General features: G+C 44.9%; 1 protein-coding gene across 22 annotated transcripts in view; it reads left to right on the plus strand.

Moving 5' to 3' along the window:
* The window catches only part of IHO1 (interactor of HORMAD1 1), a 45378-nt gene that overhangs the window by 16377 nt on the left and 15788 nt on the right, over nt 1–13213 (plus strand). For all 22 annotated transcript variants that reach the window (XM_083492592.1, XM_083492583.1, XM_083492590.1 and 19 more), the window contains one exon: nt 2158–2315. In XM_083492592.1, the coding sequence (XP_083348718.1) occupies nt 2158–2315 (158 nt within the window). The remainder of the gene's footprint in view (nt 1–2157; nt 2316–13213) is intronic.

Genomic DNA, 13213 nt, shown 5'->3' on the forward strand with positions numbered 1-13213 from the left:
ATTACCTGGGACACATGCAGGGAGAAAAAGGCATGGAATAACTCAATCAAGGGGAGGGGTTTCAAATGTGGGAGACTGAGTAAGCTGCTTTGGGGTACAGAAGTGTGGCTAGGATGTGCGGACCAAGGAGGAAGAGGAAGGCCTGAAGAGATCCTGATGGACTGGAAATTTGCTTGAAAGGAATAAGGTGTTACTACATTGGTGTTGGGTTAAAAGTGTAATTGTGTTTTATTATCGGTTTTTGATTATGTGTCTTCTAATGCCTTTGCTAACATGTTTGTTACTTTTCTACAGGGAACTTGTATATTGCTGTTTGCTTGTATATCTTGGAACAGATGTCTTGTGGGGTGTGGGGGTGTGTGGATAGTTAAGAGCTTGGGGGGAAAGGCTGTATGTAGAGACCCTTGTAATCCCTGGATCCAGAAAGTGTTGAAATATAAGGCAGGTGATCACCTGGGTGACGGGCCATTAAGAGAACAAAGGAAAAGGGCCCTGTGTGAGTTAGCAAATGGGTGGGGCTCCTCACTCAACTTGTAGTTAGTTAGAAGGAAAAGGCAGAGATTACAGTGATATGAACTAGATGAAAAAGAAGCAAGCGGGAGAGAGGCAGAACAATGTTCGATTTCTGTTTGAATCCAAGGCTATAACTATGAGAGAAACAAGACAATTTTAGGGTGGTAATGCTGTGAACCCCTCCATCATAGGCTCAGGTTGTAAATATGTGTAAATAAACCATATATCATAAAGACACCGCAGACAGTCTCAGCTGTGCCTCATTCCTAAACCCTAGGTGAGTACCTGGAATCCCTGGAATTTCACACAGCTCAGAGATTGGGGTGGTGTGCAATGCTACAAAATAGTTGCTTCTCTGATACGGCTAGAGGCTACTTCTACACAAAGAAGTAGACTTCTGTAACCATATCCTTAAGCTGATGGGGAATCACATGCAGATATGAGCTCCATTGGGAGGAAGGCCAGGCGTCTCCAGCTAAACCCAGTAGTTGGAAGTGTGTGTTGTCTGTGTAGCCATTTTTGTGCTGTTCTGAATAGTGTGCCATTTACAACTCATTCATCATTTTTCACTGAAATCATGCTTAAATCAGGGTACATCCTCAAGGGTCAAAACAAAAAAAGAAATCTAGAGCTCATCTTTTCACTTTTCTCAACTCTTTCCCTGGGGGGGAAAGCTGCTCTTTAGTGCTGAATTGGAGTAAAGATCAGTGAGGTTTCTGCAGACTGACGTTTGGTCCAATTTAGTGCTAAATAACACGTTTTCCCTGGGACAGCAGTGGGGCAAGCAGAAAACTGCCCAGAGTTGTGCGCTCTAGGTACAGGACAAGCGGAAGTATGGACGAGCCCCTAATGTTCGAGATTCAAAAGTACAATGTGGTCCTTTCTGTTGTCCTGATACTTTTTGCCCTATCTGCACTTTGTAAATGGATTTTCCTACATTTTTGAAGATGAAAGAGAGTAATCCAGCAGGCTAGGCTTTCTGCTTAAATTGAAGATCAAGGGAGTGAGGTTTCCATTTTCATCTACAGTGGTTTGGTGGATTAAAAGCAGGCCTTTTCTTCCTGAAATGCCAACAACTCATAAGAACATAAGAAGAGCCTGCTAGATCAGCCCAATGGCCCATCTAGTTCATTATCCCATTCGCACAGTGACCAGCCAGATGCATATAGCAAGCCCACAAGCTGAGAGCAACAGCACTCTCCTCTCATGTACATGCTTTTTAAAAATGAATTGGTGGTTTAGAAAAAGGAAGGAAGGAAGGAAGGAAGGAAGGAAGGAAGGAAGGAAGGAAAGAAAGAAAGAAAGAAAGAAAGAAAGAAAGAAAGATGCTTTACTCAAAGTAGTTCTGCCTGGAGATTCCAAGGGACTGAGTTGAAGATGTTTTGCATCACAGAGCTATAGCCCTTCCTTTCCTTTTCATTTTTACTGAATTGTATTTTAACGTACCATGTGTTAGCTGCTATGAAATCTTTCTGACTGAACAGTGGAGTAATTTTTTTAAAAAAACAAATGTACTTCTCTGAAAAAGAGGCTGCGTTTCCTAGTGATATTGTAGTTGCTATAGCCCGGGTGATGCTTTATCTGTCTTTCTGTTAATGCATGTTAAATATTAGCACATGTTGTCTCTCTTTCTCTCAAAAACAGAATGAGCCCAGTATTTTTGCCAAGTACCAGTCTAAACCACAGCTCTTTGGAGGGGATGGAAAGGAAAAAGGACCATTTAATTTTCCAGCTGGAAGATTCAAAGGTGTCTTGGAGCAATTTGAAGAGAATAAGAAAAAGATCAAGGAAAAACACGATAAGTAAGCAAACAGCTGTGAAATCAGTTGACTCTCCCTTCTATTGAATACAATTGAGTATAAGTCCTACAAGATTTCCACCCCCCCATAAATATCATTGCAGCTTGGCTAAGAAACTGTTTAGTAGAGAGGTCTCACTCCCACACTGACAGCTGTTGTTGTTTAGTCGTGTCCGACTCTTCGTGACCCCATGGACCAGAGCACGCCAGGCACTCCTGTCTTCCACTGCCTCCCGCAGTTTGGTCAAACTCATGCTGGTAGCTTCGAGAACACTATCCAACCATCTCATCCTCTGTCATCCCCTTCTCCTTGTGCCCTCCATCTTTCCCAACATCAGGGTCTTTCCCAGGGAGTCTTCTCTTCTCATGAGGTGGCCAAAGTATTGGAGCCTCAGCTTCAGGATCTGTCCTTCCAGTGAGCACTCAGGGCTGATTTCCTTAAGAATGGATACGTTTGATCTTCTTGCAGTCCATGGGACTCTCAAGAGTCTCCTCCAGCACCATAATTCAAAAGCATCTATTCTTCGGCAATCTTTATGGTCCAGCTCTCACTTCCATACATCAGTACTGGGGAAACCATAGCTTTAACTATACGGACCTTTGTTGGCAAGGTGATGTCTGCTTTTTAAGATGCTATCTAGGTTTGTCATTGCTTTTCTCCCAAGAAGCAGGCGTCTTTTAATTTCGTGACTGATGTCACCATCTGCAGTGATCATGGAGCCCAAGAAATTAAAATCTCTCACTGCCTCCATTTCTTCCCCTTCTATTTGCCAGGAGGTGATGGGACCTGTGGCCATTGTCTTCATTTTTTTGATGTTGAGCTTCAAACCATATTTTGTGCTCTCCTCTTTCACCTTCATTAAAGGGTTCTACTGTTAATGCAACTTCACCACCCTCTCTGCAACAGATCACATTGTGCCCCCAGCATGGTGCAGACAGAAAGCCAGGAGTGGTCATGGGCTGCTGTGGCTCAAGAGCCAGTCACTGCATCTGGGGGATGCCCAGGGGCAGGACCAGCGGAAGGCCTTCAAAGGGTGCCACCCCTGGCTACAGCAGCTCTCTTCTCTTTCCTGTTGCCTGAATTGCTGCTTCCAAATTACTACTATTTTTGGATGGGATCCAATCACATACTGGCAAATTCAGGTTGCACAGTTACATTTGATTGAGAGGTCTTGCTCAGCAAACCCACTTCCCAGAAAGATTGGACTTTTTGCAACAAGTGACGGGAAAACGCACTGGAAATTGTGAGGTATCACTTGCTCAATGCAACACCATCTAACCCCCCCCCCCCAAACAAATCAGGGTGAATGCTTCCTAAATAATCAGTGTCATCAAGCCTACCCAAATCAGGATGAGTACTGAATAAACAGGGTGTCTGAAAGCATTCTCGGTAGAAAAGCACTCCTTTTTCAATATGGGTTTGGCTTTCCCTCCGTACATAAAGCATTAAGATTGTGCTGTGTAGGCTACTGTTTTCTGTGTTTGTGCTGCTGGAGGATTTGATCCCCTGGCTACAATGAGCCCTATAAGTGTGTGTATGTGTGTGTACTCTGATAGCCATTGGTGTCCTCATCTGCTACATGGGCTAGCAGGGATCTGTCTTAAGGGATCTGTGACTTTTGAGGATTAGATGGAGCCATTCATAGAATCATAGAATCATAGAGTTGGAAGAGACCACAAGGGCCATCGAGTCCAACCCCCTGCCAAGCAGGAAACACCATCAGAGCACTCCTGACATATGGTTGTCAAGCCTCTGCTTGACATCCAGTCCCTCTGGAAAAATATTTATATTGTGAACATGCCCTAAAACATTGAGAACATAAGAAGAAGAGCCTCCTGGGTCAGGCATGTGACCCTTCTGGTCCAGCATCTTGTTCTCACAGCGGCCAACCAGATGTCTATGGGAAGCCCATAAGATTCTAAGCAAATGGCATTCAGAGGGATACGACTTCAAACTCTGGAAGTGGAAGGGTGCTAAGGACAATCATTTCCAGAGTGCAGTCGTACCTTGGAACTTAGACATTTTGGCTCCTGAATGCCACAAACCCACAAGTGATTGTTCCGGTTTGCAAATGTTCGTTTGGAACCCGAGGGTCCGATGCAGCTTCCTGCAGCCAATCAGAAGCTGTGATTTGGTTTTCAAACGTTTTGGAAGTCAAACAGACTTCCGGAACGGATTCCATTCGACTTCCAAGGTACGACTGTATAGTGATCTTAATCTCAGGGTCATGGGTTTGAGCCCTACGTTAGGCAAAAGATTCCTGCATCGCAGAGAGTTGGACTAGATGACCCTTGTGGTCCCTTTCAACTCTGCTGTTCTATGATAATATGTCCTGCACAGCACCATCCAAACACAAATGTATATTAGTCTGAACAGGGAATTGGCTATATAGCAGATCCTCTCAAGGGAAAAATGAGAGTGTACAATGTTTGCCTTAGCCTAATAGGCATTAACTTTCCATCTGCTCTTTGTCAAGAGGAGAGGAGTCTGTCTTGTCAAGTTCCATTTGAGTGAATTTCGGGGGCAGGGAGGAATTTTCTAACAAAAAAATGCAGAGGAAATGCCTTATGGCTGAACAAAAGCACTGCTACACTACTCTTTACATTTTGATTAAAAGTTGGCCATGATTAGAATGATTGGTATGTTTTGAGGGAATGAATGTGTTTTTAAAATGTATACCTTTATCATATAAGCAAGCATTTTAGAGCTGTGTGTTCTACTGATATTGCAGCCTCCCTATGGCATTCTTTAATACATGCTTTGTTAGTAAGAGAGGATTAGGATGGATGGACCCCAATAAAAACCACAGAAGTTTTTCCCCCCTTCAGCAAGCTATATAATAACTTCAGAACCAAGTGTGAGGGATTTTAATGATTTCCCCCCCTGTGGAGTGATGAATAATTCCAATTTGGTACATATTATGTTCAGAAAAAAGATGCGAGAAAAATATGAAAAAAAAGTGTTTGTGTGTTCTTGTAGGAAAACTACATTTTGATGGAAAGACTTCAGGCAATTGTAGTTGCTCAAATGATTATCTCTCCTCTGACAAAATACATTGAAAAGCTTCTGATAAGACAACCATTGAAAATCTATTGGGAAACATTAGCCACAAGCAAATTAAAAGCAAGATTGACAACCATCTGATTTTATAAACATTTAGAGAAAATTCTAAATGCAGATTTATTGTTTTAAAAAACAACCTTACGCAATTTCTTCTTGTTCTGTCATAATCCCCTTATCTAAAACATCATCCCTTATCATTATCATCTACATCTGCAAAGAATTGTTGCATTTGAGCTTTGTTCTCTCAATGTAGGGTTCCCTCTTTGTTTTTCTGAGCCCACATATAATGCAAGAGCCATTATTTTTTTCCCTACATGTGGCAAGTTCTAACATATGCTTGACCACTTTTGATTGGATTTCACATGGGCAATTCTCATCCACCATTCCTGCTATTTGAAGTTTATGTGTCTTGTTCATTATCACCCCACCTCCCACCTTTCACGTTTCCCCCCACTTCAGCTACTGATCTTGTTGCTACTTGCAGAGTTTATGCCTATACAGTGGTACCTCAGGTTAAATACTTAATTCGTTCCGGAGGTCCGTTCTTAACCTGAAACTGTTCTTAACCTGAAGCACCACTTTAGCTAATGGGGCCTCCTGCTGCTGCTGCGCCGCCGGAGCACAATTTCTGTTCTTATCCTGAAGCAAAGTTCTTAACCTGAAGCACTATTTCTAGGTTAGTGGAGTCTGTAACCTGAAGCATATGTAACCTGAAGCGTATGTAACCTGAGGTACCACTGTATACCTCTCTGTTGCATTGTCAGCAACCAGGACTGAGCAGAAAGAAGTCTCTGTGAGGCCATGCCTCTTTTATGGCACATGCCACACAGAGCAGCATTGCAAAGGATAACTTGAGTACTAGCCCTTTGCCATGGCGTAACAAATACAAGTCTGGAACTGTATTTGTCATCTCTCAATTGCTCCTGTTGAAGATGTTGTTCTTCCTTAATCAGGGACAAGGAACTAGCAGCCCATGGACCAGACGTGGCCTGTGGCGTCTTTGGCTCCTACTCACAGCCTCAATTCCTGTTGCACCCAATTAAAGCTTCTCTCCTCCCCCAAGCCTAACAACTGTGTAGATGGGGGTGAAGTTTGTAGAGGGGGGAAATGCAGCTGGAGAGGAAAAGGTTAACCTTCTGATGCACACTGCAGCCTTATCCCCCAAATGCTTCCTCTCCTGTCCCCCCCCCCAAAGGAAGAAGCTGATTAAGATTATATGTCATTTTAAATGTGTTTGTGGGAGAGGGGGTTGTGGAGGTCCCCCCCCCCTTTGGTTCTTGTTTTTATTATGTATTTTGTGTTTCTTCATTTTGTGTTTTTATGCTGCGAAGCAGCCTGAGCTCTTTGGATGAAGGGTGGTTGTTTGTTTGGTTGGTTGGATGATAGATAGATAGATAGATAGATAGATAGATAGATAGATAGATAGATGCTGGTCTGACTGACAACCTTCTGCTCTGGCATTGAGCAACACAAAGGTAGTCTTCAACCTTTCCTGACCCAAGACCCTCTTTTAACCCAAACATGGATTTGGGAACCCAGGCCTTTCTTTTTAATAATATATTTGTGTGGTGGCAGTGCTTCTGTTGTGACCCACACCCAGTAAGTAGTGGGTCCCAGCACCCCAGTTGAAAGCCAGTGGACTCCCCTTGTGGGAACACTGTCCCTTTAACTGGGTTGTGCCTAGTTAGTGCATCATGTGAGACTAGAAGGCCCCACTGGGTAGCAGAATGATTAAGCACCACCTGCACCACCGGGGCCTGGTAGGGACCCCAAGATCTCCTGCAATGCTTTTGCAAAGTTTTTTGCAGACAAAGTTGCTCAGATTCAAAAGGAGGTAGACTCCACCGTGGGAGCAGGGCCAGGGTGGGAGAGTGCTAGAGTTCTGTCTAGTCCTGTTACATGGGATCAATTCCAATCTGTTACCTCCGAGGATGTGGACAGACTGCTTGGACAAGTGAAACCGACCACCTGTCTCCTTGATCCTTGCCCATCCTGGCTGATAAAAGCGAGCCGGGAAGGGCTGGGCAATGGGCTCTGCGGGGTGGTGAATGCTTCCCTCTGTGAGGGAGCCTTCCCAGACCCACTGAAAGAGGCGGTCATTAAACCGCTTCTTAAAAAAACATCTTTAGACCCAGCCAATTTGGCCAACTATTGCCCAGTCTCAAATTTACCATTCTTGGGCAAGGTGATTAAGCGGGTGGTTGCCAGACAACTCCAAGCACGCCTGGAGGATGCGGACCATTTGGATCCCTTCCAATCGGGATTCAGGCCTCACCATGGGACTGAAACTGCCTTGGTCACGCTGGTTGATGATCTCTGGCGGGTTAGGGACAAAGGTGAGAGCTGTTTCCTAGTTCTGCTGGATCTCTCAGCGGCCTTTGACACCATCAACCATAACATCCTTCTGGACTGTCTAGAGGGGCTGGGAGCTGGGGGCACTGTTATACGGTGGTTCCGCTCCTTTCTCCTGGGCCATGTCCAGAAAGTGGTGGTGGGGGATGAGTGTTCAGACCCCTGGGCTCTCACTTGTGGGGTGCCTCAGGGTTCCGTCCTCTCCCCCATGCTTTTTAATATCTATATGAAGCCGCTGGGAGAAATCATCAGGGGGTTTGGGCTGGGTGTTCATCAGTATGCAGATGAGACCCAGCTCTACCTCTCCTTTAAATCAGAACCAGTGAAAGCGGTGAAGGTCCTGTGTGAGTGCCTGGAGGCTGTTGGAGGATGGATGGCGGCTAACAGATTGAGCTTGAATCCTGACAAGACAGAAGTACTGTTTTGGGGGGACAGGGGGCGGGCGGGTGTGGGGGATTCCTTGGTCCTGAATGGGGTAACTGTGCCCCTGAAGGACCAGGTGCGCAGCCTGGGAGTCATTTTGGACTCACAGCTGTCCATGGAGGCACAGGTTAATTCTGTGTCAAGGGCAGCTGTCTACCAGCTCCACCTGGTACGCAGGCTAAGACCCTACCTGCCCGCGGACTGTCTTGCCAGAGTGGTGCATGCTCTAGTTATCTCCCGCTTGGACTACTGCAACGCGCTCAACGTGGGGCTACCTTTGAAGGTGACCCGGAAACTGCAATTAATCCAGAATGCGGCAGCTAGACTGGTGACTGGGAGTGGCCGCCGGGACCACATAAGACCAGTTCTGAGAGATCTGCATTGGCTCCCAGTACGTTTCCGAGCACAATTCAAAGTGTTGGTGCTGACCTTTAAAGCCCTAAACGGCCTCGGTCTAGTATACCTGAAGGAGCGTCTCCACCCCCATTGTTCAGCCCGGACACTGAGATCCAGCGCTGAGGGCCTTCTGGCGGTTCCCTCATTGCGAGATGTAAGGTTACAGGGAACCAGGCAGAGGGCCTTCTCAGTAGTGGCGCCTGCCCTGTGGAACGCCCTCCCAGCAGATGTCAAAGCAATAAACAACTATTTTACTTTTAAAAGTCATCTGAAGGCAGCCCTCTTTAGGGAAGTTTTTAATGTTTCATGCTGTACTGTTTTTAATATTCAGTTGGAAGCCGCCCAGAGTGGCTGGGGAAACGCAGCCAGATGGGCGGGGTATAAATAATAAATTATTATTATTATTATAAGCAACAGGTAAGCTATGGCTTTCTATAACAGAGGCTCCTCATCTTGTAAATAATAAAGTTTATCAAATGTTTAATGACATCCTGTTTTCTTCAAGTTATGAATCTAAGAATAACACACCTCTCTACAAGAATTCTGTATTCAAATGGATACAGCCCCTACACAAAAATATACAGCATAAAATTATTATAGATCTGCAACTTGGTTTTGATGGTTTTGTGTAAAATCTAATGTTGTTGTTTTTTACAACGTTTTTATCTTGGGTTTTCAAACCTTTTGCCTTCTAATTTCCAAATTTAATTTTCATCCTAGTTTATTGACAAGTTCACTATGTGGTATGAGTTTATCTAGAGTTCAGTTAAAGTAGAAGAAACTTGGTTGTGTTGAGTACCACAGTTCTGTTTTGCTTGCTCTTCACAAATCACCACAACTTCGTTCCTTACAGCCACTATTGGGAAGTTGCCAAAAAGTGCATCTAAATTAAAATTAATTGGAGTGCTTGTCCTCTAGGAACACAATCCAAAAAAGCTTTCTGTGGGCTTGGAGGAGAAATTTTCCACTGCGGCAGTTTGAGGTACTGAAAAGGCAAGCAGCTTTTCAGTTTATAGTTTACAAAGTAAGTTCCTGCATCTGGAAATGTCAAAGAAACCTCCAACTTTTTTCCTCTGTTATTTTCACTGAAGTCTTGAGGACTGTATGAAACTGCATCAAGGACCATTGCTGGTCCTCAGACTGCAGGTTAAGAATTATATTCTTGAATAAAATATTGGGGGTACGATGTGGTGTATGCACATCATTTGAATGGCAGTGTCCATAAACTGGGGGAGGGAGCAGTCCACTCAAACATTTTATTGGGGGAGCCGAAGCCCCCAAAGCCCCTGGTGTGGTGAGCCAGTGTGGTGTAGTGGTTAAGAGTGGTAGTCTTGTAATCTGGGGAACTGGGTTTGTGTCTCCGCTCCTCCACATGCAGCTGCTGGGTGACCTTGGGCCAGTCACGCTTCTGTGAAGTCTCTCAGCCCCACTCACCTCACAGAGTGTTTGTTGTGGGGGAGGAAGGGAAAGGAGAATGTTAGCCGCTTTGAGACTCCTTCAGGTAGTGATAAAGCGGGATATCAAATCCAAACTCTTCTTCTTCTAGGAGTTGGCTCCTATACTCCAGGCACCTTCATTATACGACTTTCAGATGATGCTGATAATATGCCTCTTTACCCAGGCTTTTGACATTTGAGGTTTATTTTATTAAGGCCCCCTTATTTTTATGGTTATAAATTGCTTTTAATATTGTGCTTTAATACTGTAACCTGCCCTGAGACCTCAGAGTGAAGGCCCATTAGGCCAGCTTTGCAACTCTGCTTCCCTTGTATAGGTTACTTTCTGCTAGAGCAGTGTTTTTCAATCACTGTTCCGCGACACACTAGTGTGCCGCGAGATGTTGCCTGGTGTGCCGTGGGAAAAATAAAAAAATTCGAAAGATTTCTTTTTTTTATAAAAAAGTCAAATTTTCGATTGGGGCGCCGTCCCTGGAGGGAGGCGGACGAGTCGGGCGGCGAGAGGCGGGGCGGCGGCGGCGAGGAGAGGCCGCCCAGCGCGGGGCTCTCGCCGTCTGCCTGCCTGGCTGCCTGCGAGCTCGGCAGGCAGCGCCTCCGTCCGCCTCCGTCCGCAGCGCCCGCCTCGCGGCTCTCATTCCCTGCCCCTGCCAAAGCTCACCCAGCCAAGCCGTGCTCTCCTTCCTGCCTCGCTTTGCTGCCTCCTCCCCCCCACCCCCAAAGCTTGGAGGTTCCCCGGCGCCGACCCGCAGGTTTGACCCCCTTCTCACACCTGTTTGCGCTCCTTGCACGGAATGGGGCAGATGGGGAGGAATGGGGCTGGCCGCTGCCTCCGCTCGCCCTCCCCCCTCCCCCCCTCCGGGAGGGAAAAAAATTGAAACTTACACTTTCGTGCGTCCCTCCCGGCGTGACGCTGCGCGCTGACGTCATGGGGCTGTAATGGTGGTGTGCCGCGAGATTTTTTTCATGAAACAAGTGTGCCTTTGCCCAAAAAAGGTTGGTTGGGAAACACTGTGCTAGAGAGAGAACTGCAAGGCAAAACAATGCAGAGCCTGCCAAGTTAGCTCTAATCTGATTTGATATCTTTACATGACACCTATCCATGGTGTCAGTAACGTGACTTCTTGTTGAACCTCTTGATGCCATGCTGTCTCCCACTCCACCCCACCCCACTTGGAAGACTTCCACAGGTGAAAAGGGGTTGGATATAATGCGTTGAGAAAGCTCATTTCCCATAGTAATAATTGCACCCTTCTTGTAAAAGGTCAATATACAGTAGTAATTTTGTTGCATTGTATTCCTGTCAGTTGAAATATTAAGCAGGACTTTCTCCTCTGTAATTTCTCTGTGCCCACGCAATCATAGGTGATGAGACACTTCCTTTGTTTTGAGACATTCTAAGACTGGGTTCACCACAATGCTAAACAGGCCACTGTTTTTCCTTTGTGATATTTCCTTTGTGACAAACATAGCTCCATTTCCTATACAGTGGTACCTCATGTGACAGACACTTCAGGTTACAGACTCGGAAATAGTACCCCGGGTTAAGAACTTTGCTTCAGGATGAGAACAGAAATCGCGCAGCAGCGGGAGGCCCCATTAGCTAAAGTGGTACCTCAGGTTAAGAACAGTTTCAGGTTAAGAACAGACCTCCAGAATGAATTAAGTTCTTAACCAGAGGTACCACTGTATTCTAGTGCTCATGCCATTTCATGTGTATTCTAAGTGTTGTAAATGTTTTAATTCTCACCTATGCTTCTGCCTCTTCTCCTGCTGTACAATTCTTGAAAGAGAACATACCTTTAAGCTTTATTTTAAAAAGGACAATGAAAAGCATGACAGCATTGCTGCCACTAGCAAGATCTCCCTCTCCTTGTTTAATGAATGCCAGAGACTGCAGTGGATTAACACTAACTCTTTTATTGTCTAAAAGTGACTATACAGCAGACCTAACAAACTCATGAATGCAGACCTTTCGTATACCTTGTAAGTCCTTTAGTCTTGGCTCTAGTTTCACTTTTCATGCCATACCAATAAGGCATTGCCTGTCTGTTCAGTATCACAGTTCCCCTCCTTTGAGTTATAAACTGTCCTGAAGCAAAGGAGTGAGCTAAAGAACAAATCATGAACACCTATTAACAGTCTGTTTTTTGTTATTTTACCCTGGGGTCATGAGTAGACTATCCGTCACTCCTAACACCTGCTAGCTGAGGAATGATGTCATCCGTGGTGGGAAGAATGTAGTTTTCTCTTTCTTATGGTTTTATCCAGCTGTTTCAACTCCACACACATATGTAGGTACTATCCTTTTTTGGAACTGGCACCTCGCGTGCACAAGTCAGTGAGGTCCACGATTGGTTCTATAACCCCACATCAAACCATCTTCTCTAGTTCAGCTGGTACCTTGGGAAGTAACAGGGCTGATATTCTATGTGGGCTGCATAGGGTACAGTTTCTTCCTCACGTCTTACCTTTATTGATATAGTCTTCAAAATTCCTATCCCATTGTGAGGCTCTGCAAAGAGTTATTCTAAGCCACACACCAGGCCCATTGTTGTAGCTGTGACATGTCTCAAAAGATTATTGGTCTCAGCTTGGAGCACATATATTTTAAAAGGTGCAATCTCTTCCTCTGTATTGAGTTTCTAGCCATGAAATATTCTGCACAATTTGGATTCTGTCTTCCAGAGCTAGCGAGCACTGTGAAAGCGTGCTGGAGACAGGGTGGATTGTAAAAACTTCTTCAGACAGACTCTGGAATCACACTTGCATCAGCTCCAGTATGTCAGCACAATGCCATTAATTTGCAGTGACACCTCCCATGGCCTCAGTAGATTTCCTTAGTTTCGGTTTCCTCTGTTGAAAGCAGGCCCTTTCGTGAATATGGTTCATCTTTGCCACTCATCAATTTTCCGCAAGACTAGGAACAAATGAAAAAGATTTCAATAACTTGTGCCTGTGGGCACAAATTAGGTCATGTTGACTATAATACTGATTTTGTTGTTGTTATTGTTTACTTGTCTCTGTAGTTCCATAATCACTCAAAAACTAATAATAATGGTGTTGATAAATCATTTTTAAAAAAACAGCTTGAGGAGCAAAATTTATTATTATTATTTTAAATGGGGAGCAAATCTGGATTTCTTCTACTTCTGTAGTAAGTTTTGCGGCAATACCAATAATGAGAGAGCAGTGGTTTCTCATCTGGCCATC

This window comes from Podarcis liolepis (assembly GCF_965112155.1).
Source record: "Podarcis liolepis genome assembly, chromosome: 2".
In the NCBI taxonomy this organism is placed as follows: domain Eukaryota; kingdom Metazoa; phylum Chordata; class Lepidosauria; order Squamata; family Lacertidae; genus Podarcis; species Podarcis liolepis.